Source organism: Nuphar pumila, chromosome 2 (assembly GCF_984573655.1).
Source record: "Nuphar pumila chromosome 2, dmNupPumi1.hap1.1, whole genome shotgun sequence".
In the NCBI taxonomy this organism is placed as follows: domain Eukaryota; kingdom Viridiplantae; phylum Streptophyta; class Magnoliopsida; order Nymphaeales; family Nymphaeaceae; genus Nuphar; species Nuphar pumila.
In genome coordinates this window covers 92804970-92829152 of record NC_143250.1, presented here as the reverse complement: position 1 = coordinate 92829152, position 24183 = coordinate 92804970, and the positions used below count along the sequence as shown (strand labels likewise).

General features: G+C 41.0%; 1 protein-coding gene across 1 annotated transcript in view; it reads left to right on the top strand.

The window, feature by feature from the left end:
* The first annotated feature begins 19680 nt into the window (after positions 1–19680).
* Positions 19681–24183, top strand: part of OVA2 (tRNA synthetase class I (I, L, M and V) family protein) — a 73675-nt gene continuing 69172 nt past the window's right edge. Inside the window, exons 1-4 of the mRNA XM_089996197.1 lie at positions 19681–19871; positions 21939–22137; positions 22315–22469; positions 22558–22659. Of these exons, the coding sequence (XP_089852323.1) occupies positions 19788–19871; positions 21939–22137; positions 22315–22469; positions 22558–22659 (540 nt within the window). The 5' untranslated portion in view covers positions 19681–19787. The remainder of the gene's footprint in view (positions 19872–21938; positions 22138–22314; positions 22470–22557; positions 22660–24183) is intronic.

Sequence of the window (24183 nt, the reverse complement as noted above, 5' to 3'; positions counted from 1 at the left end):
AGAGGTTTACAAAATTGGATATGTGATATTTGTAAAGTTATGAGGTTTTAATTTAATAAGAGGTTCACAATTTTAGATATGCAAACCTAGTAAGTTATATACAAATTTAGTACAGTATTTGCAAAGTTTCAAGGTGATGTGATCCATAAGAGGTTTGCATGTGGTCGTGCAAATGTTGTACCCTATGCAAATTTACTGTGGTATTTGCAAAGTTAAGGGGTTTCAAATTAACAAGACATCCGCAAATAATGTTTTTGCAAACATCAGGAGGTCAAAAAAAAGTGCAAAAATATATTTAAGTGAGGTTTTGCAATAGTCGATGAGCAAAATGATATATCACACGAACTTCATGAGGTTCGCTTGTGTGAAGGGTAAAAAGGTCCTAAAAATGTTGTATATATGTATGGTTTTGGACATGGGCAAATTTTATGAATTTTTAGGGCATTTGGAGCAACATCTAATTTGCTGTCATACAATACATTCATTCTTTATATTCCCAAACTATCTACAGTTCCATGGCTATCTCATCAACTAGGTTGAAGAATGGATCGACATGATCCATTCTCTAAACAAATTTGGGTTGGTTCCACATTTCGGTCAGACCCAACTTTACAGACTCATGGTAGTTCACTGCCCAAGTCTTCATAAAATTTAAACTTGAAACTTCTTGCTTGGGACTATGGCTTCAAGTGGATTAGATATGGTCGGATATGCAATCTAAGTAGACATGTTATTTCCAAATATGGACCCTTTAAAAAAATCAAAATGTGCATTCAGATCATATTTGGATTTGTTCAATTAGATTGCTTTTGCAATATGGTCGACATTTTAAGTTTAATATGGAGTTGATCCAACTCAAAATCTGACCTGATTGGACTTTTTACATGTAAATAGATTGTTTTTGTAAAACTCATAAATTTTTAATAATTTGTGGAGAAATTAAGATGAAATTATGTTAATTTAATGTATGGATTTAGTTTAGTGTTGAATCTTAAGTTAAAATTCCATCGAAGTTGAATTTCAATTTGGGATTAATTTCACATTAAATTTGGATTTAGTTTGGATCTAGTAAATGGGGCTATGATATTTTAATAAATAAATATCAGTTTAGATTTGGATTTGAATTTTAGATTATAATTAATATGAACTTTTAATTAATGTAAATTGGATTATAACTAAACTAAATGGGAGCCTGGGGTGGGATGCTCAGAACAACAACATTATTGTTTTGTCCAAAATTTTGATTGATCGGTGGCTCGCCAATTAAATCAGAGTCAATCTTGACTCTATTGTTGGTCGAAGTTTATGCCTAACTGCAAGCCGAAAATTAGTGTTTTTCGATGTCAACTATTTTTCTTGAATAATCTGTGCACGTACAATTAAATCGTTAACCACCATGACGATATACGTTTTGAGGGTTATCTAATCAAATATTTAAACATGGAATTCAATTGAGTCTTCATGTCTATAAGCCTCATGGAATAATAAAGTTCTCACAGAGGTAGAAGTCTCTTTGAGATAGAGACTTTAGAAAAATCTATAAAAAGAGAGGAGATTCCTCATTCAATTTTGACTGTGGCGCCCCAAACCCCGACCTTGGAAAAACTTGGGATTTCTATGGAATTTTTTTTTTGAAAGGTTTAAGTAGGAAACTAGCGGAGGCAAACGTGGGAAAACAACAAAGCCGCAAGTCTGGGCGGCCGCCACAGATAAGTGCAACCAAAAGTGTAAATATGAAGTAAAAAGGGGAAACACCCCAACAGTTTTAAAGAGTTTACAACTTATAAGTACAAAAGGTACAAAATAAAGGATACATCCCAACAACAACCAAAAACCCCAAAACCACCAGGTACAAGATCTGCAGGTCAAGTGTGTGGGTCCTCAGAGCCTCCATCGCGTATCATTGCATCTGCACTAAGCATGTTCGTCACCTACATCCCCATAAAACGGGGTCAATCCTTTTTCAAGGTGGTGAAGAAACAACCACAAGCAATGGGTATATATATCAAGTACACAGGAAAGCAGGAAACAAGCTGACAAGTGTAAGTGCCTGTGTCTGGTAAGTGTGAAGTGACAAGTACTAGTCAACAGGAAAACAAGTAGCTGAAGCAACGAACTGAAGTATAAGCGAACTGAGCAGCAAGTAACTAAGGTAACAAACTGAAATAACTGTAACAACTAAAGTAAGTCTACAATACAAGTAAAGCAACAACTACTTTAAGTCAGTTGTTTGGTTAGTTCTTAAGTTCTTAGGATTACTCCTTCGGGTACGCGAAGGAACCTCACATTCTGTGAGACATGCACCCGGCGTCTGTTATTTAAATTCTAGTGTGGTAACCGGGGAAGCTACAGACCGAGTCGACCTTATGCGAGCAGCACACAGCTAGGAGAAAACACTCGCATAGGCAAGGATTGCAATTCATACTACTGCAGTAGTGAGGTCCTAAAAAGGCAACCTCGACCTCCCTGACTCTAAGTGACTGGAGGCCAAAGGGCGCTACAGCTCCTGTCAAACACGTGTCGTAGTAACGACAAGTCACTCAGGGTTGTACCATCCACCCTCTTTCGAGGTGAACCATTTTGGGAATGGGGCGAAGCAGGTTTATCTTTCTTAAGGCTCATGTTCAACACACTTCTCACGAGGAATTTGCCTCGTGGTCCCCGCACGGTACGCAAAACGAGGACTTGGCCTGCCCATTCACGTGCTCAGCCTCACGCGGCCAATGGAGCACACTGCTCGTGAAAGCAGTCGAAATACCTTATTGATTTATTTCTGTTTAGGGTATATCACACAAGAGTCCATCTCTTTAAGCAAGGGTCATTGCCCAAGGATTCCAACTGAGCCCATAACAAGTCATTTCATTATTCATACCCTATCTTTATTCTTTTCTTTCTTGTAGTAAGTGCACGTGGTGCACTTACTAATGCCTCAAGCAATGTACCTTTTCAAGGTACGCACTACTCAGTAACAGTGTCAGGATGTGCCAAGTGCGAAGTGTATGTTTCTATCTTTTGCACAAGCATAAACAATAGAGGCAGTTGCATAATATGAAATGATTAACTTGCATACTTCAGTGTGAATATTGCATTCACTATGCTTTCATACGTGGTTGACACACTTACATGTTTATGGTGAAAATCTGGGATATACCCGACTTATGGGAACAACATTAGCTATTCCCATGGTGTGGGGTGTCGCGCCTGCGGACCCGAAACAAAGACAATGAAACAATGCTTGTAATTCAACGTAGTTTCCAAGTATGTGGATTTGCAATAGTGTTCATCTGTATACTTAACTAAGTAGTTGCACATAAATCAAGGTATAAGGATTTTCCTTACGCAGTACGACACACTTACGTGTCGAAGATGATTTCTGAACTTAACCCATCTAATGGGAATAACAAACCGTTTATCCAAAAACGAACGTAGGACAATGCTATGGAATTCATACTGAGCTCGGAGTATGGAATCATCTGAGAAAATGCTTGAACGGGACACGAGAGTCATAAGTTTTAATACCCTTACATATATTCATGTGTACATATATATATCACCCCTTTCAAACATACTCGGCGAGGCACATACCCATATGTATACGTATATACATATATATATACAATCTCATTTACATATATATATATATATATATATATATATATATGAAAAGCTTACTCGAACCCGGTGCATCCCAAGGCATGCACTCATGCCGAACCTAACCGAAGTGCGAGGAGGGTGCAGGGCAATACAAAGGCTGGTTTGAACCTAATCGGGTTCGACTCGAAGTAGGTGCGAGCTAGTGTTGATAGGGTAACCTGCTATCAGCCATAAATAATGGTGTAGCGGGGCCGGGAGTGTGGTGAAACGAAAGTCCACCCGCACTTGTGCTAACAAGCTCTAGATAAGGGTGGTCTGGTCCTACGAACCAGACTGTCGGACCTACCATCAAGGTCTGGACCGACTCAGGAACCGGACCCTACCTGTCAAGGGTTTTGGTTGGGCTGTTTCCAGCCCCGGCAAAGACAACTTGCATGCGCGGGCCACCCAAGTGGCGCCAGATCCATTCCTGGAGCAAAAGGATAGACCAAGGGGGTCTGGTCCGCTGGACCAGACCGAGCCACCCTTGTCAGCGTGAACCAGAGCTCAAGGGCTCGGTTCACAGCAACAAGGAGGGTGTGCTGGGCACACCAAAACCGGACCAGCTGCTCCAGTCCTGGTTCCAAAGAAGACCGAACAAAGAAAAAAGGAAAAGACATGCAAGAGGCTAACACAACCGCCTGACCTTCCTACGCCCAAAATGAGCTGGTCACACTGTGACCAACGTTCGACAACCTGGCTGCAGCCCCCAGTCCCAGCATTTTGGGACTGGTTTAAGCCCAGCACCGCAAGAGAAAAACACAGAACAAGAATAACAATAACCACACAAAAAAAATATAAATGCTGATGTCTGGAACACACCGCCTAGTGTTCCCGAATACAAGGGACAGCTAATCGGCCTGGGTGTGTGCTGGACGAGCCCAGCTCGGCCCACCATACAAAAAAGAAAAAAAATAGAAAATAGAAGGAAGAAGGTGGAGAAAGCCATGAACTTCAGCATAGAAGAATCACATAACAACTAAGACAGTGTTAAACTAATATGGTAAACATCAACAAGCAAGGAAATGATCTCAAATAAAATGGTGATTGAACGAAAACAAAAAGGGAAAAGCTTTCAAATACGTGCGACAAGAAATCTTGCTAATCCATTGTGATTTAAGATCGGAACAATAGCTATATCACCTAATCCACCGTTTGGATTTTTGCATGCCAAGGTGCAAAGTTTCCAACGGTTTCCTCTTCAATATGAAACCATAACAAGTGAGGTGAGTCTTCACCTTAGCTAATGAGGAAGGTGCTGCAGCTCTTCACGCCAAGAGGAAGCACACGGCTGGAGTGAGGAAGCTTGAGAGGAGAGAGAGAGAAAAAGGAAAATCGCCCCAAATAAGAGGGACCCATTTTTTTTGTAAAGGTTTTAGAGAGGTAGGCTTAGAGGTGAACGGCTGGGATTAAATCCCTCCAAGATGGAGGGTTGGGGAGCTCCACGCCCCCCCCAACAACCAATGCATGTCAAGCCTTTCAAAAGGTTTTGCAAAAATCTCGAAAATGCCATCATTAAATGCCCTTAAAAGTTTGAAATTTTACAAAAGGGCGCCCCTGGCTGCCACCCATCGTGCCCAATGGATTGAAAGGATTCAAATGTCTTTGAAAATAATTACGAATCTGCCATGGGGTGCCACCCCATGGCTCTCTTTTGAAAATGGCGCCCCTCATGATGGAGCCTAGGCTTCATCATGAGGGTGTTGGAAAGACACATGGCCAATGAAGGCCTGTTCTTTAAAGTCATGCAAGATTATTTCAAAAATACCATCCAGCTGGTCAGCCCTTGACCAGCTGGTCAACCAAGGACATGGACGTCCACTGTAGGGTCGTCCCAGGGTTTTGGATCTCCTAGTAGCCCCGGATCCAAATCCAAAATCGCATATAGTGTACTTCTTTAAAGAATGCTTATTCAACACATTAAAATGCTAATTTAATTCCAACAACTCATTCTGTTCTCTTCATAACCGTAATTAATGTATTATGGTCAATGCCCCCTAAGAAAATCACCTCTTGTTTGCTAAAATTGAGCGTTCTAAGTTTTGGGTCTAAAAAAATTAGGTCAAGACTCGTGATTCGCATGCACTGACGAGGTTTTTTCGTCACTCGGGTCTCATTTTCGGGGTGTATCACCACAACCCTATTCCAAACTCACTCTAAAAGTTTCAGAGGTAGATTCATTCTAGATTCCCCAAAATCGCTCTTTGCAATACAATTACGCGATTTACCGGGTTCTCAACTAAGCAAATCATTAGAAAATTGTCAAAACATAAAAATTCATCGATTCCATATAATTAAACAATATACATCAAAATTAGAATCGTAGATCTTACATCCTTCCCTCCTAAAAAGGATTTCGTCCGCGAAATCACCATTAGGAGGTTATGAAAAGTTCTGGATAAGACTCTCTCATGTTCGCTTTTGGTTCCCATGTGCATTCTTCAATGCCATGGTGCTGCCACCGTACCTTAACTAACGGAATAGTCTTGGTACGCAAAACTTGATCTCGTCGATCAACAATCTCGATAGGCCTTTCTGGTAAAGTCAGATCTTCTTGCACATCTACATCTTCGTAACAAATGACATGTGATGGTTCAGGAATGTATTTCCTGAGCATCGAAACGTGAAAAACATTGTGAATGTGGGCATACTGTGGAGGCAACTCAACACGATATGCTACCTCACCAATCCGTGCCACGATCTCGAATGGTCCGACATACCTCGGACTCAACTTCCCTTTCTTTCTGAAACGAAATACGCTCTTAGTCGGCGAAACTCTGACAAAAACCATGTCTCCAACATTAAAAGACAAATCGCGATGTCTCTTATCGACGTAACTCTTCTGTCTATCTTGTGCTTCCTTCAAACGTTCATGAATCTTCTGCACTTGCTGCGTGTAGTGCTGAAGAACAATCGGCGATTTGCTTGCTCTATCGCTGATGTCATCCCAATAAGATGGCGACCGACAAGGTCTACCATACAACGCTTCATACGGGGCCATCCCGATACTAGCGTGGTAACTGTTGTTATACGCAAACTCTACTAAACATAGGTGTGAATCCCATTCACCCTTCCAATCAAGCATACAAGCTCGCAACATATCTTCCAACGTTTGAATCGTTCGCTCGGACTGTCCATCCGTCTGAGGATGAAAGGTTGTGCTAAACTTCAATTTCGTCCCCAAAGCAGATTGCAACTGACCCCACAGTCGCGACGTGAATCGGGGATCACGATCGGAAATAATAGACCTCGGCACACCATGAAGCCGAACGATCTCTCTAATGTACAAGTCAGTTAGGCTCTCAAGAGACTGACTGATCCTGATTGGCAGGAAATGGGCAGACTTGGTGAGTCTGTCCACGACTACCCATATCGCATCGTATTTACGCCTAGACAGTGGCAATCCTACCACAAAATCCATTGTAACATTCTCCCATTTCCACTAAGGAATCTCAATCCTCTGCAAGGTACCACCGGGACGTTGATGTTTCGCTTTAACTTGCTGACACGTCAAGCATCTCACAACGTAAGCCGCTATCTCGCGCTTCATACCACTCCACCAATATTTCCGTTGTAAGTCCTTGAACATCTTTGTTCCTCCGGGATGAATCGTATATCTTGACATATAAGCTTCGTCAAGAATTTCTCTCTTCACCTCAGGGTTGCTCGGAACCCAAAGGCGATCTCTCATATGCACGCTGCCATCACTAGACACTCTGAAAGGAGAATCTGCTTGCTCAACCAAGGCTAAAAACTTACCATACTGGTCGTCAAGCTTCTGAGCCTCTACGATCTTTGGCAAAAACGCAGATCGAATGGTCAGACCAGACAACCTAATCGAACCACCACCAACAGAAAAAGGTTTTCATGCAACAAAAAGCTTCGATAAGCTTTTGGCTCCACACAAGACTAGCCAGAATGCCACCCGCTTTGCGGCTAAGCGCATCTGCCACAACGTTCGCCTTACCAGGATGATACAACAACGTGAAATCATAGTCCTTGATGAACTCAAGCCATCGTCGTTGCCTCATATTCAACTCCTTCTGAGAGAATAGATATTTGAGGCTCTTGTGGTCGGAAAAGACCTCAAACGATTCCCCATATAGGTAGTGTCTCCATGATTTCAAAGCGAACACGACTGCTGCCAGTTCTAAATCGTGCGTCGGATAATTTCGCTCGTGAGTCTTCAACTGTCTGGAGGCATAGGCAATAACTCGGCCATGCTGCATAAGCACGCAACCTAAACCGGTACCAGAGGCGTCTGTGTACACCACAAAGCCACCTCTGCCTAAGGGTAAAGCGAATACCGGCGAGGTAGTCAACTTCAACTTCAGGATCTAGAAACTGTCCTCACAGGCACTATTCCACACGAACTTAATACCTTTACGCAACAACTTCGTCAAAGGTAAAGCGATCCTTGAAAAGTCTTGGATAAAATGTCGATAATAACCGGCCAATCCAAGAAAGCTACGAATCTCAGACACATTCTTAGGTTGTTTCCAGCCTAAAACTGCTTCTACTTTCGCTGGATCGACGGATACTCCGTCCCTCGATATCACATGGCCAAGAAACATGATGCGCTCGAGCCAAAACTCACACTTGGAGAATTTGGCGAACAACTGATGCTCGGGAAGAGTACTCAACACAATCCGCAAATGCTCTCGATGTTGCTCCGGACTCTCCGAATAGATCAAGATGTCGTCGATAAATACTATCACGAACGAGTCCACATATGGACGAAAAATCCGGTTCATCAAATCCATGAATGCTGCTGGAGCATTCGTGAGGCCAAAAGGCATCACCACAAACTCATACAACCCATATCTCGTCCGGAAAGCTGTCTTCGCAATATCATCCTCTCGGATACGAAGCTGATGGTAACCCGATCTAAGATCTATCTTCGAGAAGACCTTCGCCTTCTGTAACTGATCGAAAAGATCTTCGATCCTCGGCAACGGATACTTGTTCTTAATTGTCGCCTGGTTGAGCATCCGATAATCGATGCACAACCTCAGGGATCCATCCTTCTTCCGTACGAACAACACTGGTGCTCCCCATGGTGAAGCACTAGGTCGAATAAAACCTTGATCAAGGAGTTCTTCCAACTGACGCTTTAACTCTTCAAGCTCTGCCGAAGCCATACGATATGGTGCCTTGGATATTAGTGTCGTTCCCGGCAACAACTCGATACCGAATTCGATCTCACGCCTCGGAGGTAACCCAGTTAGTTCCTCCGAAAACACATCGTAAAAATCTCGGACTACGTCCAAGTCTTCGATCAAAACCATCTCGGGTTCAACTGGGGCAATGCTGACTAAGAATGCAATACCCCCGTTTCGCAGATATTTCTGAGCCTTGAAAGAAGAAATCATGCGACTATCGCGCAAAGGTCGAGGAAGCTTGATCTCCAGAACAGGACGATCAGGCTGAGAAAGAACGATCTTGCCTTCCCGACAGAAGACTTGAGCATGATACTCAAAAAGCCAATCCATGCCTAGAATGACATCGTACTCTGTCATGTCTAACATAATAACGTCAGCTGACAAGTTCTGTCCTGCCACTGACACCTCGATGTTCAGAACATACGAGTCACAAAAAGATTGCTCTCCAGTTGGAGTGCGAACCTCCAACGGAAAGTTCAAAGACTCGACTGCCAAAGGTAAGGTACGAACGAATCTAGTTGCTATGAACGAATGAGTAGCACCACAATCAAACAACGTAAGTGCTTCATGTCCGGATATCGAAATCGTACCTTGGACCAACTCTGCCTTGGTCACTTGCTCGACTGATGTCGCGTATGCTCAACCTGCAATGACCTTCTGGGTTGCTGTCTTGGGTGGATATGACTGTTGCTGCTGCGTCGCTGGCTGTCATTGCGGTGTCGGCTGAGAAGTACCCGGCGTATTCCTGCGCTGGTCGTCTGCTTGCTTCTTTCTACAATCCCTGATATAATGACCCATCTTTCCACAATATAAGCATCCGCCGGTGTCTCGCGGGCAGGGTCGCCCTGGATGATCTGTAATACATTTTGGACAACTAGCTGCGGTAAGCTGCTTCTGCTGCGGCTACTGGCATTGTTGGTACTGGGGCCTACGGTTCTGATACTGATTCTGGCGGGTGTTGCTGTTGTTGTTGTTACACTACTTCTTTGTCTGAGGATGGAACTTCCTTCTATCTTGATTCCTCCGGAATTGTCTCTTCCTTGGCCAACTCCTTTGGCTAGGATTCTGCTGTTGTTGACGTGGTGCGGGGGTCTTCTGCGATTCTATCCAATCATGTTCAAGCAAGGAGGCCGTCTCTAGAGCCTCATTGACCGTCATAGGCGCACGCGTGTACACCTTCGTCCTTAAGACTGGCTTCAGACCTCGAGCAAATTTAAGAGCTCGCTCCTTTTCTGTCGTGTATAAGTGCGGACAAAACCTCTCTAGGCTTCAAAAACGCGTGACATAATCCGGGAGAGAAGAACTACCCTGTTGGAGGTCGAGAAACTCCTGCATTTTCCGGCTCCGCTCGTGAGCTGGAAAATAGGCTGCGTAGAACGCTTCCACAAATTGCTCCCAATCAACCGGCTGGTTGTCGAATTTTATCTCCCAGGTAGCTGCCCACCACCTTTCTGCGTCCTTCCTGAGACGATATGTCCCAAAATCTACTTTCCGATCATCACCAACTTGTAACACTCGGAAGATACGTTCAATTTCTCTGATCCAATCCTCGGCCGCTTTCGGCGATGACTTTCATCAAACGAGGGAGGGTTCAAGCTCATAAATTGCTTATATGGGACTGTCGCAACAGGAACCTGGGCAGGTGCTCCCTGTCCCTGGGCGGTCTGTTGGATGTGCTCGCCCATGTTCCTCATGGTCTCCGTTTGTCGTCCTACAACCTCTGTAAGGTTGTTCAGAGTCTCCATCAGGTCGTCACACCTGGTGCGCCACGCCATCTAAATACACAACATTCTATACATAAGCAACCAGCAAATACACAGAGATAGAAAAATTTCCATTTCCTTAACAAGGAAAACCGAAACATTACAGAAGCACCATTCATCAAGATAGGGTTAAACAAGTGTTGCCAACAATTTAAGCACGACAAAAGCAAAAACGAAACACTGACTCAGTGTTTCTAACATCTAATCATTACATCGCAATATCACGACTTGCTGGTGTAGAAGTCTCTGTAGTCCTTCCGACTACCACAGCGCCTCGGCCTAACACGTGGAGGAGAAACAACTTCCCTCAGTGGCGTGTCCGAGATCTCCTGGACTTCTCCCAAAATCGGTGACACGTACTCCGAAGAAACACCATAAGGGTAGGACTCAGGAGAATATTGAGGAGAATCGATCGCTCCTCGCTTTTCTCCGTCCTGGCTATCCACTTCCAGAACCAAAGGTCCAGAGACTGAAGAAACATCCTGGATGTCTTCCGCATTGCTCTTCCAGAGCTCATCCCTCTGCTTCGTCTGACATTCCTCTTCGACATGCCCACGAAGGCTACAGTAGGGGCACTCAGCCAACTTACGGGGACAGATCTGTCCCACATGATCTCCCAAACACCTTGCACACGGGGGTGTCAACATATGCACATTACGTGCCAAATGTCGCACAGCTCCACTCAGGGCCTCTTCGCCTCGAGTCAGGTTTTGGAGAGCCTCCAAAATCTTGCCGTAGGTCGGGTTCGTCGACATCTATGATATACACAAAACCACAACACAAACCATCTAAAAGCAGGAAGTAAAGGAAGGAAAGAAGGAATACAAGAAGAAGAAGAAGCTAATCTTATACTTACAGTGCGATGGATGATGCACGATGAAGCTCTGACCACACACTTAAACATTTCTCTGATACCAATCCCTGTGACGCCCCAAACCCCGACCTTGGAAAAACTTGGGATTTCTATGGAATTTTTTTTTGAAAGGTTTAAGTAGGAAACTAGCGGAGGCAAACGTGGGAAAACAACAAAGCCGCAAGTCTGGGCGGCCGCCACAGATAAGTGCAACCAAAAGTGTAAATATGAAGTAAAAAGGGGAAACACCCCAACAGTTTTAAAGAGTTTACAACTTATAAGTACAAAAGGTACAAAATAAAGGATACATCCCAACAACAACCAAAAACCCCAAAACCACCAGGTACAAGATCTGCAGGTCAAGTGCGTGGGTCCTCAGAGCCTCCATCGCGTATCATTGCATCCGCACTAAGCATGTTCGTCACCTACATCCCCATAAAACGGGGTCAATCCTTTTTCAAGGTGGTGAAGAAACAACCACAAGCAATGGGTATATATATCAAGTACACAGGAAAGCAGGAAACAAGCTGACAAGTGTAAGTGCCTGTGTCTGGTAAGTGTGAAGTGACAAGTACTAGTCAACAGGAAAACAAGTAGCTGAAGCAACGAACTGAAGTATAAGCGAACTGAGCAGCAAGTAACTAAGGTAACAAACTGAAATAACTGTAACAACTAAAGTAAGTCTACAACACAAGTAAAGCAACAACTACTTTAAGTCAGCTGTTTGGTTAGTTCCTAAGTTCTTATGATTACTCCTTCGGGTACGCGAAGGAACCTCACATTCTGTGAGACATGCACCCGGCGTCTGTTATTTAAATTCTAGTGTGGTAACCGGGGAAGCTACAGACTGAGTCGACCTTATGCGAGCAGCACACAGCTAGGAGAAAACACTCACATAGGCAAGGATTGCAATCCATACTACTGCAGTAGTGAAGTCCTAAAAAGGCAACCTCGACCTCCCTGACTCTGAGTGACTGGAGGCCAAAGGGCGCTACAACTCCTGTCAAACACGTGTCGTAGTAACGACAAGTCACTCAGGGTTGTACCATCCACCCTCTTTCGAGGTGAACCATTTTGGGAATGGGGCGAAGCAGGTTTATCTTTCTTAAGGCTCATGTTCAACACACTTCTCACGAGGAATTTGCCTCGTGGTCCCCGCACGGTACGCAAAACGAGGACTTGGCCTGCCCATTCACGTGCTCAGACTCACGCGGCCAACGGAGCACACTGCTCGTGAAAGCAGTCGAAATACCTTATTGATTTATTTCTGTTTAGGGTATATCACACAAGAGTCCATCTCTTTAAGCAAGGGTCATTGCCCAAGGATTCCAACTGAGCCCATAACAAGTCATTTCATTATTCATACCCTATCTTTATTATTTTCTTTCTTGTAGTAAGTGCACGTGGTGCACTTACTAATGCCTCAAGCAATGTACCTTTTCAAGGTACGCACTACTCAGTAACAGTGTCAGGATGTGCCAAGTGCGAAGTGTATGTTTCTATCTTTTGCACAAGCATAAACAACAGAGGCAGTTGCATAATATGAAATGATTAACTTGCATACTTCAGTGTGAATATTACATTCACTATGCTTTCATACGTGGTTGACACACTTACATGTTTATGGTGAAAATCTGGGATATACCCGACTTATGGGAACAACATTAGCTATTCCCATGGTGTGGGGTGCCGCGCCTACGGACCCGAAACAAAGACAATGAAACAATGCTTGTAATTCAACGTAGTTTCCAAGTATGTGGATTTGCAATAGTGTTCATCTGTATACTTAACTAAGTAGTTGCACATAAATCAAGGTATAAGGATTTTCCTTACGCAGTACGACACACTTACGTGTCGAAGATGATTTCTGAACTTAACCCATCTAATGAGAATAACATTGGCATTACCATGGTTCGGGGTGCCGCGCCCGCGGACCCTAAACAAACCATTTGTCCAAAAACGAACGTAGGACAATGCTATGGAATTCATACTGAGCTCGGAGTATGGAATCATCTGAGAAAATGCTTGAACGGGACACGAGAGTCATAAGTTTTAATACCCTTACATATATTCATGTGTACATATATATATCACCCCTTTCAAACATACTCGGCGAGGCACATACCCATATGTATACGTATATACATATATATATACAATCTCATTTACATATATATATATATATATATATATATATATATATATATATATATATATATATATGAAAAGCTTACTCGAACCCGGTGCATCCCAAGGCATGCACTCATGCCGAACCTAACCGAAGTGCGAGGAGGGTGCAGGGCAATACAAAGGCTGGTTTGAACCTAATCGGGTTCGACTCGAAGTAGGTGCGAGCTAGTGTTGATAGGGTAACCTGCTATCAGCCATAAATAATGGTGTAGCGGGGCCGCGAGTGTGGTGAAACGAAAGTCCACCCGCACTTGTGCTAACAAGCTCTAGCTAAGGGTGGTCTGGTCCTACGAACCAGACTGTCGGACCTACCATCAAGGTCTGGACCGACTCAGGAACCGGACCCTACCTGTCAAGGGTTTTGGTTGGGCTGTTTCCAGCCCCGGCAAAGACAACCATGGCTAAGCCTGCGGGTTGAGCCCAAAAACTGGGCCCAGTCGGTCTGGTCTATGAGACCGGGCTGTGGTTGGCCAGCAGTGGGTCTGAACCCTTCTCTCTCTGGTTCAGACCCGGACCCGAAGGGGATCAGCTCGAGGGACCTGGGTGCCCAGCACCATGCGGCTGACACTCGACCTGTCCAAAAACAGAACCATGGCTGGCACCCGTTGCCGGCCTGGTTCCCCATACATGCACAGGTCTGAACCATTCGGTTCGGACCTACATGCAACCCAAAATGGCCGAATGAAAAGGGCCTGGGTGCTCGGCCCCACTAGGCTCCATCCGGCTCCCACGAAAGGGGTTGGGCGGCTGGCACCTTGTGCCACGCCCAGGCTGACAAACCATCAGGTCTAAACCTTGGTTCAGACCTGAACCGAAGGGTTTAGGCAGAACGATAACGCAGAGGGAAGAAGAAGCTAGAGGCCAAATCCCTACTTGCATGCGCGGGCCACCCAAGTGGCGCCAGATCCATTCTTGGAGCAAAAGGATAGACCAAGGGGGTCTGGTCCGCTGGACCAAACCGAGCCACCCTTGTCAGCGTGAACCAGAGCTCAAGGGCTCGGTTCACAACAACAAGGAGGGTGTGCTGGGCACACCAAAACCGGCCCAGCTGCTCCAGTCCTGGTTCCAAAGAAGACCGAACAAAGAAAAAATGAAAAGACATGCAAGAGGCTAATACAACCGCCTGACCTTCCTACGCCCAAAATGAGCTGGTCACACTGTGACCAACGTTCGACAACCTGGCTGCAGCCCCCAGTCCCAGCATTTTGGGACTGGTTTAAGCCCAGCACCGCAAGAGAAAAACACAGAACAAGAATAACAATAACCACACAAAAAAAAATATAAATGCTGATGTCTGGAACACACCGCCTAGTGTTCCCGAATACAAGGGATAGCTAACCGGCCTGGGTGTGTGCTGGACGAGCCCAGCTCAGCCCACCATACCAAAAAGAAAAAAAATAGAAAATAGAAGGAAGAAGATGGAGAAAGCCATAAACTTCAGCATAGAAGAATCACATAACAACTAAGACAGTGTTAAACTAATATGGTAAACATCAACAAGCAAGGAAATGATCTCAAACAAAATGGTGATTGAAAGAAAACAAAAAGGGAAAAGCTTTCAAATACGTGCGGCAAGAAATCTTGCTAATCCATGGTGATTTAAGATCGGAACAATAGCTATATCACCTAATCCACCGTTTGGATTTTTGCATGCCAAGGTGCAAAGTTTCCAACGGTTTCCTCTTCAATATGAAACCATAACAAGTGAGGTGAGTCTTCACCTTAGCTAATGAGGAAGGTGCTGCAGCTCTTCACGCCAAGAGGAAGCACACGGCTTGAGTGAGGAAGCTTGAGAGGAGAGAGAGAAAAAGGAAAATCGCCCCAAATAAGAGGGACCCATTTTTTTTTTGTAAAGGTTTTATAGAGGTAGGCTTAGAGGTGAACGACTGGGATTAAATCCCTCCAAGATGGAGGGTTGGGGAGCTCCACGCCCCCCCCCCCCCAACAACCAATGCATGTCAAGCCTTCCAAAAGGTTTTGCAAAAAACTCAAAAATGCCATCATTAAATGCCCTTAAAAGTTTGAAATTTTACAAAGGGCGCCCCTGGCTGCCACCCATCGTGCCCAATGGATTGAAAGGATTCAAATGTCTTTGAAAATAATCACGAATCTGCCATGGGGCGCCACCCCATGTCTCTCTTTTGAAAATGGCGCCCCTTATGATGGAGCCTAGGCTTCATCATGAGGGTGTTGGAAAGACACATGGCCAATGAAGGCCTATTCTTTAAAGCCATGCAAGATTATTTCAAAAATACCATCCAGCTGGTCAGCCCTTGACCAGCTGGTCAACCAAGGACATGGACGTCCACTGTAGGGTCGTCCCAGGGTTTTGGATCTCCTAGTAGCCCCGGATCCAAATCCAAAATCGCATATAGTGTACTTCTTTAAAGAATGCTTATTCAACACATTAAAATGCTAATTTAATTCCAACAACTCATTCTGTTCTCTTCATAACCGTAATTAATGTATTATGGTCAATGCCCCCTAAGAAAATCACCTCTTGTTTGCTAAAATTGAGCGTTCTAAGTTTTGGGTCTAAAAAAATTAGGTCAAGACTCGTGATTCGCATGCACTGACGAGGTTTTTTCGTCACTCGGGTCTCATTTTCCGGGTGTATCACCACAACCCTATTCCAAACTCACCCTAAAAGTTTCGGAGGTAGATTCATTCTAGATTCCCCGAAATCGCTCTTTGCAATACAATTACGCGATTTACCCGGTTCTCAACTAAGCAAATCATTAGAAAATTGTCAAAACATAAAAATTCATCGATTCCATATAATTACACAATATACATCAAAATTAGAATCGTAGATCTTACATTGACCCTCCATCATCTATCATTTTTTTCCTCAAACCCTAGGTCAAGACCTCCATTAGAGCTTGGAAGCAAAGTTATATATCCATTGGTGGTGGAGCTTGGGGATGATATGATCCGGTGAATACGAATGAGTCATAGACCCGACTATTTTGAGGTAGGTTTCACTAACTTTGGATACATGTAAGGGCTAGGGTACACGATCAATGCACGAGAATGAGTTCTCTACGCATCCTACGACTAACTATTGGTCCAGCTATGATCATGATCTATTTTTTATGTGTTTTCGTAGTTTCAAAATCCAAAATAGGTTTTTGGAAGATCAAATTTGGAAAAAAACTATGTTCTACATTATTTTGATGTGTTTCATATATGAAATCATGTTTTTATTTGCAGATCTGTATGAAAAGCATGTTTAGATATGTTTAAGCATGATTTTATAGTGATTTAATGGATCAAAATTATTTGTTATGGATTTTCATGATGGATCTTGTTGTAGGCATAATTTCTTGTTGTGTTCCGTGAAATAACATGCTATTTTTTTTTAAATCTTGATTCAACTCATCTATTTATAAATTCGATTTCTCATAAATGGTTTGTGAGAAAATTATAAAAATTTATGAAGGCACTCTACTCACGTAGAAAAATATTTGAGTTCAAACTTTGCATTCATCTGAGTTCAGATGAAGGATATGACCATTGCAAGTTGATGCATAAAATCTGTTCGGAACAATGAACCTGTTTTGACAAATTTTTATTAGAAAAATCATCTCTTTGATTATGTATTATTTTGATCCATTTTTTTATAATTGATTGTATATATATATATATATATATATATATATATATATATATATATATATATATATATATATATATATATATATATATAAACATATGATAACAATTTTGTGTTCTAGTTCATTATGGGTTGAAAATTAAAAACCATACAAAATGTCTCAAATTTTGTATTTTTTTTATGTTCTATCATGTCTAGGGATAGAAGTTACAGGTGATACAAAATTTTTAATTAATGTTTGGTAATATTTTTTGCTCTAGGTTTTTTTATTTGATGTGGACATGTCAAGCTATTCTTTATAACTTTTTTTGAATTTACTTTATTATTTAAGATGTCTTGTTTGAGCTTACAATGGACAAAAAGGTTCAAACAAGCCTGTTATGTGATCAGAAAATAGACCATCATTACATTTTTTTATAAATTTATCCTTAATGATTTTGAGATCAAGTTTTCGCCTGTATTCAAGTAAGATGTATGTGAATACAATAAATTAATTTGAGGACTAAATATTTAGTTTATATTTATCGTTAGATTTTACAAGTTGGGTAAAATTCTATCCGCACAGTTTTGAGTTGGGATTATGGGTTTGCTTGATTGTCCAGGTTCTAAAAGTGGACCCCATGGACATGAAATAGTTACAAATATAAACTTTGTTTAAAATTGACTTGTTTATGAGTTGTATATAGGCTTAGTGTGGCATTTAATTGTACTTTGGCTTTTGTGCATGATTTGTATGTTTTAATAAACGTATGGTGTGTTATTTTGATACGTAATAAGAATGTAATGTGTGCATGATTCTTAGATGTATTATATGATTAGGAGAGGTGCAAAATACTCTTATGATGTGCATCATGATGTGAATGGATGCTATGTTGTTCTATAAAACATGAAAGATTCTTGCATATTTGAATGCTCGAAAGAGAGTTTGCAGTTGTGTTAAACCAATGTTGTGCCCTAAGTGAGACAATGTTTGAGTCCAGTTGGAGGCTATGGATCCCGTGAGTGGGTTAAATGTGTTAAAACATAAATTGACAAGGAAATTAATGAAATTAATGTAAAATATAAATTATTTATCTTGTGCTTACAAAGAGAGGGTAACCGGTACTCTTTGACTTCGGCGGTTACTTTATAGTTCGAATTATAGCTTTCCTCAACCCCAGAGATAGGGAACATGACTACCACAAAGGTCCATGGAGTGGTAGGTATAAGACTCCAAACCAGAGGTATAAGACTTCAGTTGTGGGTATAAGACTTTAGTTGAAGGTATTATGATATATTAGGTTAGAGGTTTGGGTCTCTCTCTTAATGTTGGATTGCTGTAAACTTGGGATCGAAAATATGTGTAAGACTAGGTTAATAAACTATAAGTTGTTTGAATGTACACCTTAGGCCTTTGCCACAAAGTATGGGTTGTCTGTATAGTACTCATAGAATCTGTGTAAAAAGACAATCAATCTTGTCTTGTGCACTTAGCTAAGGCATGTCATGCATTATTTAAATAAAAAAATACAATATAAAAAGTAAGTTACCCCATGCATACATGAATGATTATGTCTTTTTTGTAAGATCATATATTGATTAATTGTTAATGCATTGCTTATGTGCTTATGCATAATTGATTATATGTCATTGTCTTAAATAATGAATGTTAATCATAGATATGTTATGGTTTAATATTTGGTGCATAAACTTAAATGCAATATATGTATTATTGTTTTGAAAAAAACATATTTTATATTTTATGTATGACTTATACCTAATGTGCATGCATTGTTGGTGTTATCGTACTCAGACTGAGAATGATTTTGACCCCAATGTTATAATCATAAAAATAATGATTAGATATGTTGGAACGATGGGATGGTGCGGGGAGTGTGCCAAGAACCGACTATTTAGATTTTAAAATTTTAATATTTTGATAATATTTTATGATTTATTCAAACTGTTTAATATTTATTTATAAGTTTATTGATGGATGATTTTAAACCGTTGATGAACGACACAATTACTTTTTTTGGTGTACATGTAATCTGCTAAAGATTTTTAACCAAAGAATATTTTCGCTATTTAATAAAACAATTCTTTGATGCAAGGTAGTCAATCGGTTTGTTTTTTTGTGGTTTCGTACTGTACCTGAGCGTAACCATTATTGAGACCGTTGCATCATTATAGATTTTATACATTGAAATTAATATTTAAAAAAAATCTCATATTTTTGAGTTAAAATTTTAGAGAGTAACAATTTTTGTTATAATTATTTTTTTCTGATCCAATATTACCACGTGTTTTTCGGAATTCCGATTCAACCTTACCTCTGGATTTGGATCCGAAAAGTTCAGACTTATTTGGGACGCACGCGAAAGGCTCTATTATCTGAAACTTCGAATTTAGAGAAAAATTGGGAAAAGGAAAACTCCCGTCCCGCGGAAAAACAGCGCGAAAATACCACAAAAGACGAGATTTTGACTCCTTTAGGATAAACCCTTCCCATCTTATCCTTCTCTCTCTCTCTCTCTCTCTCTCTCTCTCTCTCTCTCGTGATGGAGCTCGTTGGTGCTCTTGGTTTTTGAATGGAAGCACCGCCGTTCCTCAGAATCTATGCAAGAAGAGGAGCGGTTCACCCATCAATCTGCAGAGTAATGTCTTCTCACTGGGTAATTTCCTCCCCACCATCTTTCTCTTGTTTCGGTATCTAGGTCTAGAGTTTTCTTGATATTGATGTGCTAGAACTATTGATCGTCTGGAGATGCTGAAGCATGTTGGATTTCTTGATGTTATTGATTTCATATTAATAAACGTTATCGACACTCTTCCCGCAGATGTAGTTACATTGCCGAACTATGTAAAATTCTTGGTTTTATGCATGGTTTGCTTCTTTGCTGGTTATATTGTGCTTGTGTGTGTTCCCTATTCACGTCGATCTCAGATCTGACCTTGCATGATCTTGGGCATGGGCTCCAAAAACACAATAGAACTATGGTCATGGTTGGCTTGGACATTTGAAAAATCGAGTTAGATAAGAGGTGAAATGCGTATCATATGATTAAGTAATAGGAAAACGACGAACTTGCCTTTTGGTTGCTTTCTATGTGGATGCAACTTTAGCAAACTTCTCAGAGTGATGGAACCTATCACACAGATACTCCATTTTGTCTCCAATTCTGCATCTTCTTGTATGTTAGTCATATTGAAATTTCATAAAGATGGTCGTGGCCCTGTATCACAGGCATATCCATGTGGCATAGGTGGAATATAATTTTATGATTTTTGCAGAGGCGTGCTCATTAATTTTCTCTGTAGCCTCACATAATAGGATTTAGTTTACTCTGAATTCTGGAAGAAGACAACCATTTAGCCAGGGTGGTTGTAGACATGAAGGATTTCTTGAAAGTCATTGCAATTCAAGTGTTTCTAGACTGTTGGATGAGCCTGTATTTTGTGTTCCACAATTTGAGTGGACACATCTGTTAATCTGATAGGTTATTGCATTTGGTGGAGGTGTTGTAACACATTCTTAACTTTTCCTTGTTGGTGAACGAATAGTTGATGTAACCACAGTACTGTTGCACTTCTGTTTAAAAATATTGTCATGAGTAGGTGTGTTCGCTTTGAATCCACCCAAATCTGTTACTGGAGTATGAGGTGGAATTTCAGGGGAATGATAGGGTATCTATTAAGGTTTGCAGAGGAAGGCAAAACATCTTTTGTTTTTATAGTAAAGGTTAAGGAATCTGAAGTATTAATAAGGAAAATGGAAGAGGATGCATAAGAGGTATTTGTTAGAGAAAGTGCTGCATAGGCTTCAGTTGTAAGAGTTGTTGCTAAATATTAAGGAAGGATTTATGAGGCAAAACACACATAACCACTGTGAAAGAAACAGAAGAAGAGAGGTAAAAAATATGAATTGAGATTGATGGTTAGATGGATATTAAGGAGCAATAGAGAGATTGGAATGGGGGAGCTGAATAACGACACAGGTTCAGAGCAGATTGCTTCAAAATGGTTTGAATATCTGCAGGATTTTTTTAATTATAAAGGTAAGAGTGTCTATAACTTTATTTGACTTTAAAATGGTTCAAAACACCTTGTTCTGATGGATGATTGCTCATGATAAGAAGGGAGATATCTGACAAAGATTACAGACAAGCTTTTAATTACAATGGAAAACTCATTCTAGAAGTGGGGGAGAAAAAACATTCTTCTTGTCATGGACTTGTTTTCTCTTTAGGCTATTGATGGAAACTGCTAGTCAAGTGGATGAAAGAAGTTCATCTGTTTCTGTCACTTAAGGTCAAGCCCCTCTCTACGAAGGAAATGAAATATTATGTGGATCGATCCACTTACTGAAAAGCTTTTTGTTTCTTGGAAATCTACCTTTCAAGTAATGCGTCTATCTTGTCCTTATCTATGGTGTGAATAGCTTCATGTGCCACCACCCATTCTATCCATGAAAATTTTGTGTTTCTGGAAGACCCTTTGCACTCTGTCCTGTCCGTCATGAAACTGTGGTGCAATCATGTGGAATCTACACAAGTGGGACATGATTAATTTTAATGAGTATTCACAGTTTTCCTGATTACAACACATTTGATCAATGGTTTATGTTTTGCTTTTTAGCATTAGTATTGGAGCTCTGTGGTATAGTTTTTGTGAACTATAATTTTAACCAAGTAGACATCTCATTGAGATGTTTCTATAATATAATGTTTTAATGCTTTCAGGTTCTATCACCAAAAGCGTATTTGTCTATTGGATGCACTACTGTTATTAGCCCCTTCCATCTTTCAAGGGCTTCCTTCACAAAGTATTTAGTGACTCCAACTGCAAAATCCTTTTGTTCAAGTCAGCAGGGAGATACTGGATTGTTTTCAAAGAAGAGGGGTTGTGGACCTGTCATCGCAGAAACTAGAGCATCAACAGGTGCGTTAAATTTTTTCAGGAAACGCTAGGCCTTTCTATGTGTTTGCCGAGTGCTATGCAAATTTGTGTGTATTTTTGTACCTTACAGGTGTATCCTTTAGGGGGTTGTTCTAGTTTGAAGTTTAAAAGTTTGTTTTTACCTCTTTGTTGTGAAAAATTGCTTTGAAATCATTTCAGGTGTTAAGCAAGAGGATGGAAGGTACAAGAATACAGTTGACCTGCCAAGGACAAAATTTGGTATGAGAGCAAATTCTGCAGTGAGGGAGCCTGAAATTCAGAAACTATGGGATACTAATCAGGTGTTGAAGAGGGTTGTTGATAGGAATGATGGGGTCAGTGACATGCATAATATAGTGGAAAATTTCTTATGATAGATGGTATTTAAATTGAGAAGCTAATTATGTTGAAACATTGTTGCAGGGGATCTTTATTCTGCACGATGGTCCACCATATGCCAATGGTGATCTGCATATTGGTCATGCGCTTAACAAGATTTTAAAGGATATCATCAATCGTTATAAGGTGATTCCTTACGTGTATTTTTTTGTTTTGTTAATGTGGCGGTTATCAAAATTTGGTGTTGATTGGCACATATACCATCTTATTTATGAAGCTTATTTTCATGGGATTTTGATGTGCGTGTGTGTGTGTGTGTGGAATTCACGGTCTAGATCAATAAGGCATGAATCTCATCTTAAAAGTGTAAATTCTTGAGCAGTTCTCAAGCATTATGATTAATGAACATTAAATAATAAAACCAAGTTAATAACTTGAAGTTTGGCACTTAAAATTTATCAAATCAAATGCCAAAATTTCAAATAAAAAAACAACTGGAAATAAAGGACCAAGATCATGCAAAACACAAATGAAGTTAGGATACAGTTTTTACTGCATTCATAGTAGGTTTGGATTTGCTCGTGGCACATAGTGCTTGTGTTAGTGTGGTGGAATGTCAACATGGAATGTGCACACTGAGGGTTTGTGTTGGATAAAACAAACTCTGGTTCACTACTATGATACTATCCCATTTTTTAGTAGGTTCTCCAAATTGCCAGTTACAATGAGCCAAGCCACCACACTTCTGCATGAAGCTTCGATGCAAATGGAGTTTCCACTAGGAATTTCATATATTGTGGTTGATGACTTGGAGCAGCAGAACAGTGAGAAGCTACATGTGCCACAATGTGCTGTTTGTCCAATAGCTAAACTCAAAAACTTTAACCACATAACTCTTGTTTTTGTCAAATGCAACAGGTAATGGTGATATGGGAGAGTTGAAACATCAAGGTCACTATGTACCTCATTTTTCTGTTATTAGAGTTTAGTCAGTCAGGGCGCTAGCTTGTCTAGGCAAAAGCTGCAGATTGGACCACATTTGTCCATAGTAGCTTATATCTGATGAATGATGATTTGGTAGATTCATCTCTGCATGATCTGATACCAAACAGAAGGAACCTTATTGCACATTTTTTTACTGGGTGAAGGGATCTCGTTTTACTAATTGGGGGAGATATCTATACCTCATCCACTTTGCACATTGAATTCTAGGTTTATAAATCTAAATCAGGGAAGGTGGATACGACTAAATGATCAATTAACCATTATATCCTTCCATTCCAGCTGCCTTATTGTGGTTGATTGCAATCTTGACATTCTGATTGAAGTCACTAATCTGATTTATTTCTGTTGGATTGAGCACTTCTCCTTATATTACTGGTTCCTTTGTTTATTGTTTTTTTTTAAAAACTTTTAAGTGCATCTGGTATGATGGCAAGCCTACTGATATATTCTGAGAAGCAAGTGCCCATCTGCTCCATCTGCATGAAATTTGTTTTGGAAACAGAAATGTTCTGAGTCTTCTGACTCAATGAAGTCCAGAGGCAGTGTCAGCACCAGAACTTGATACTGAATTAATTTGTTGATTAAACTTTGTCATCATGAAAGTTTTTTTTTTTGGTTCAGAAAATTTGTACATCATGTTGGATTGCAACAACATTCCTTAGTTAAATTTACATTTTCATTGTTGCATCATTCGTCATTTGCCTC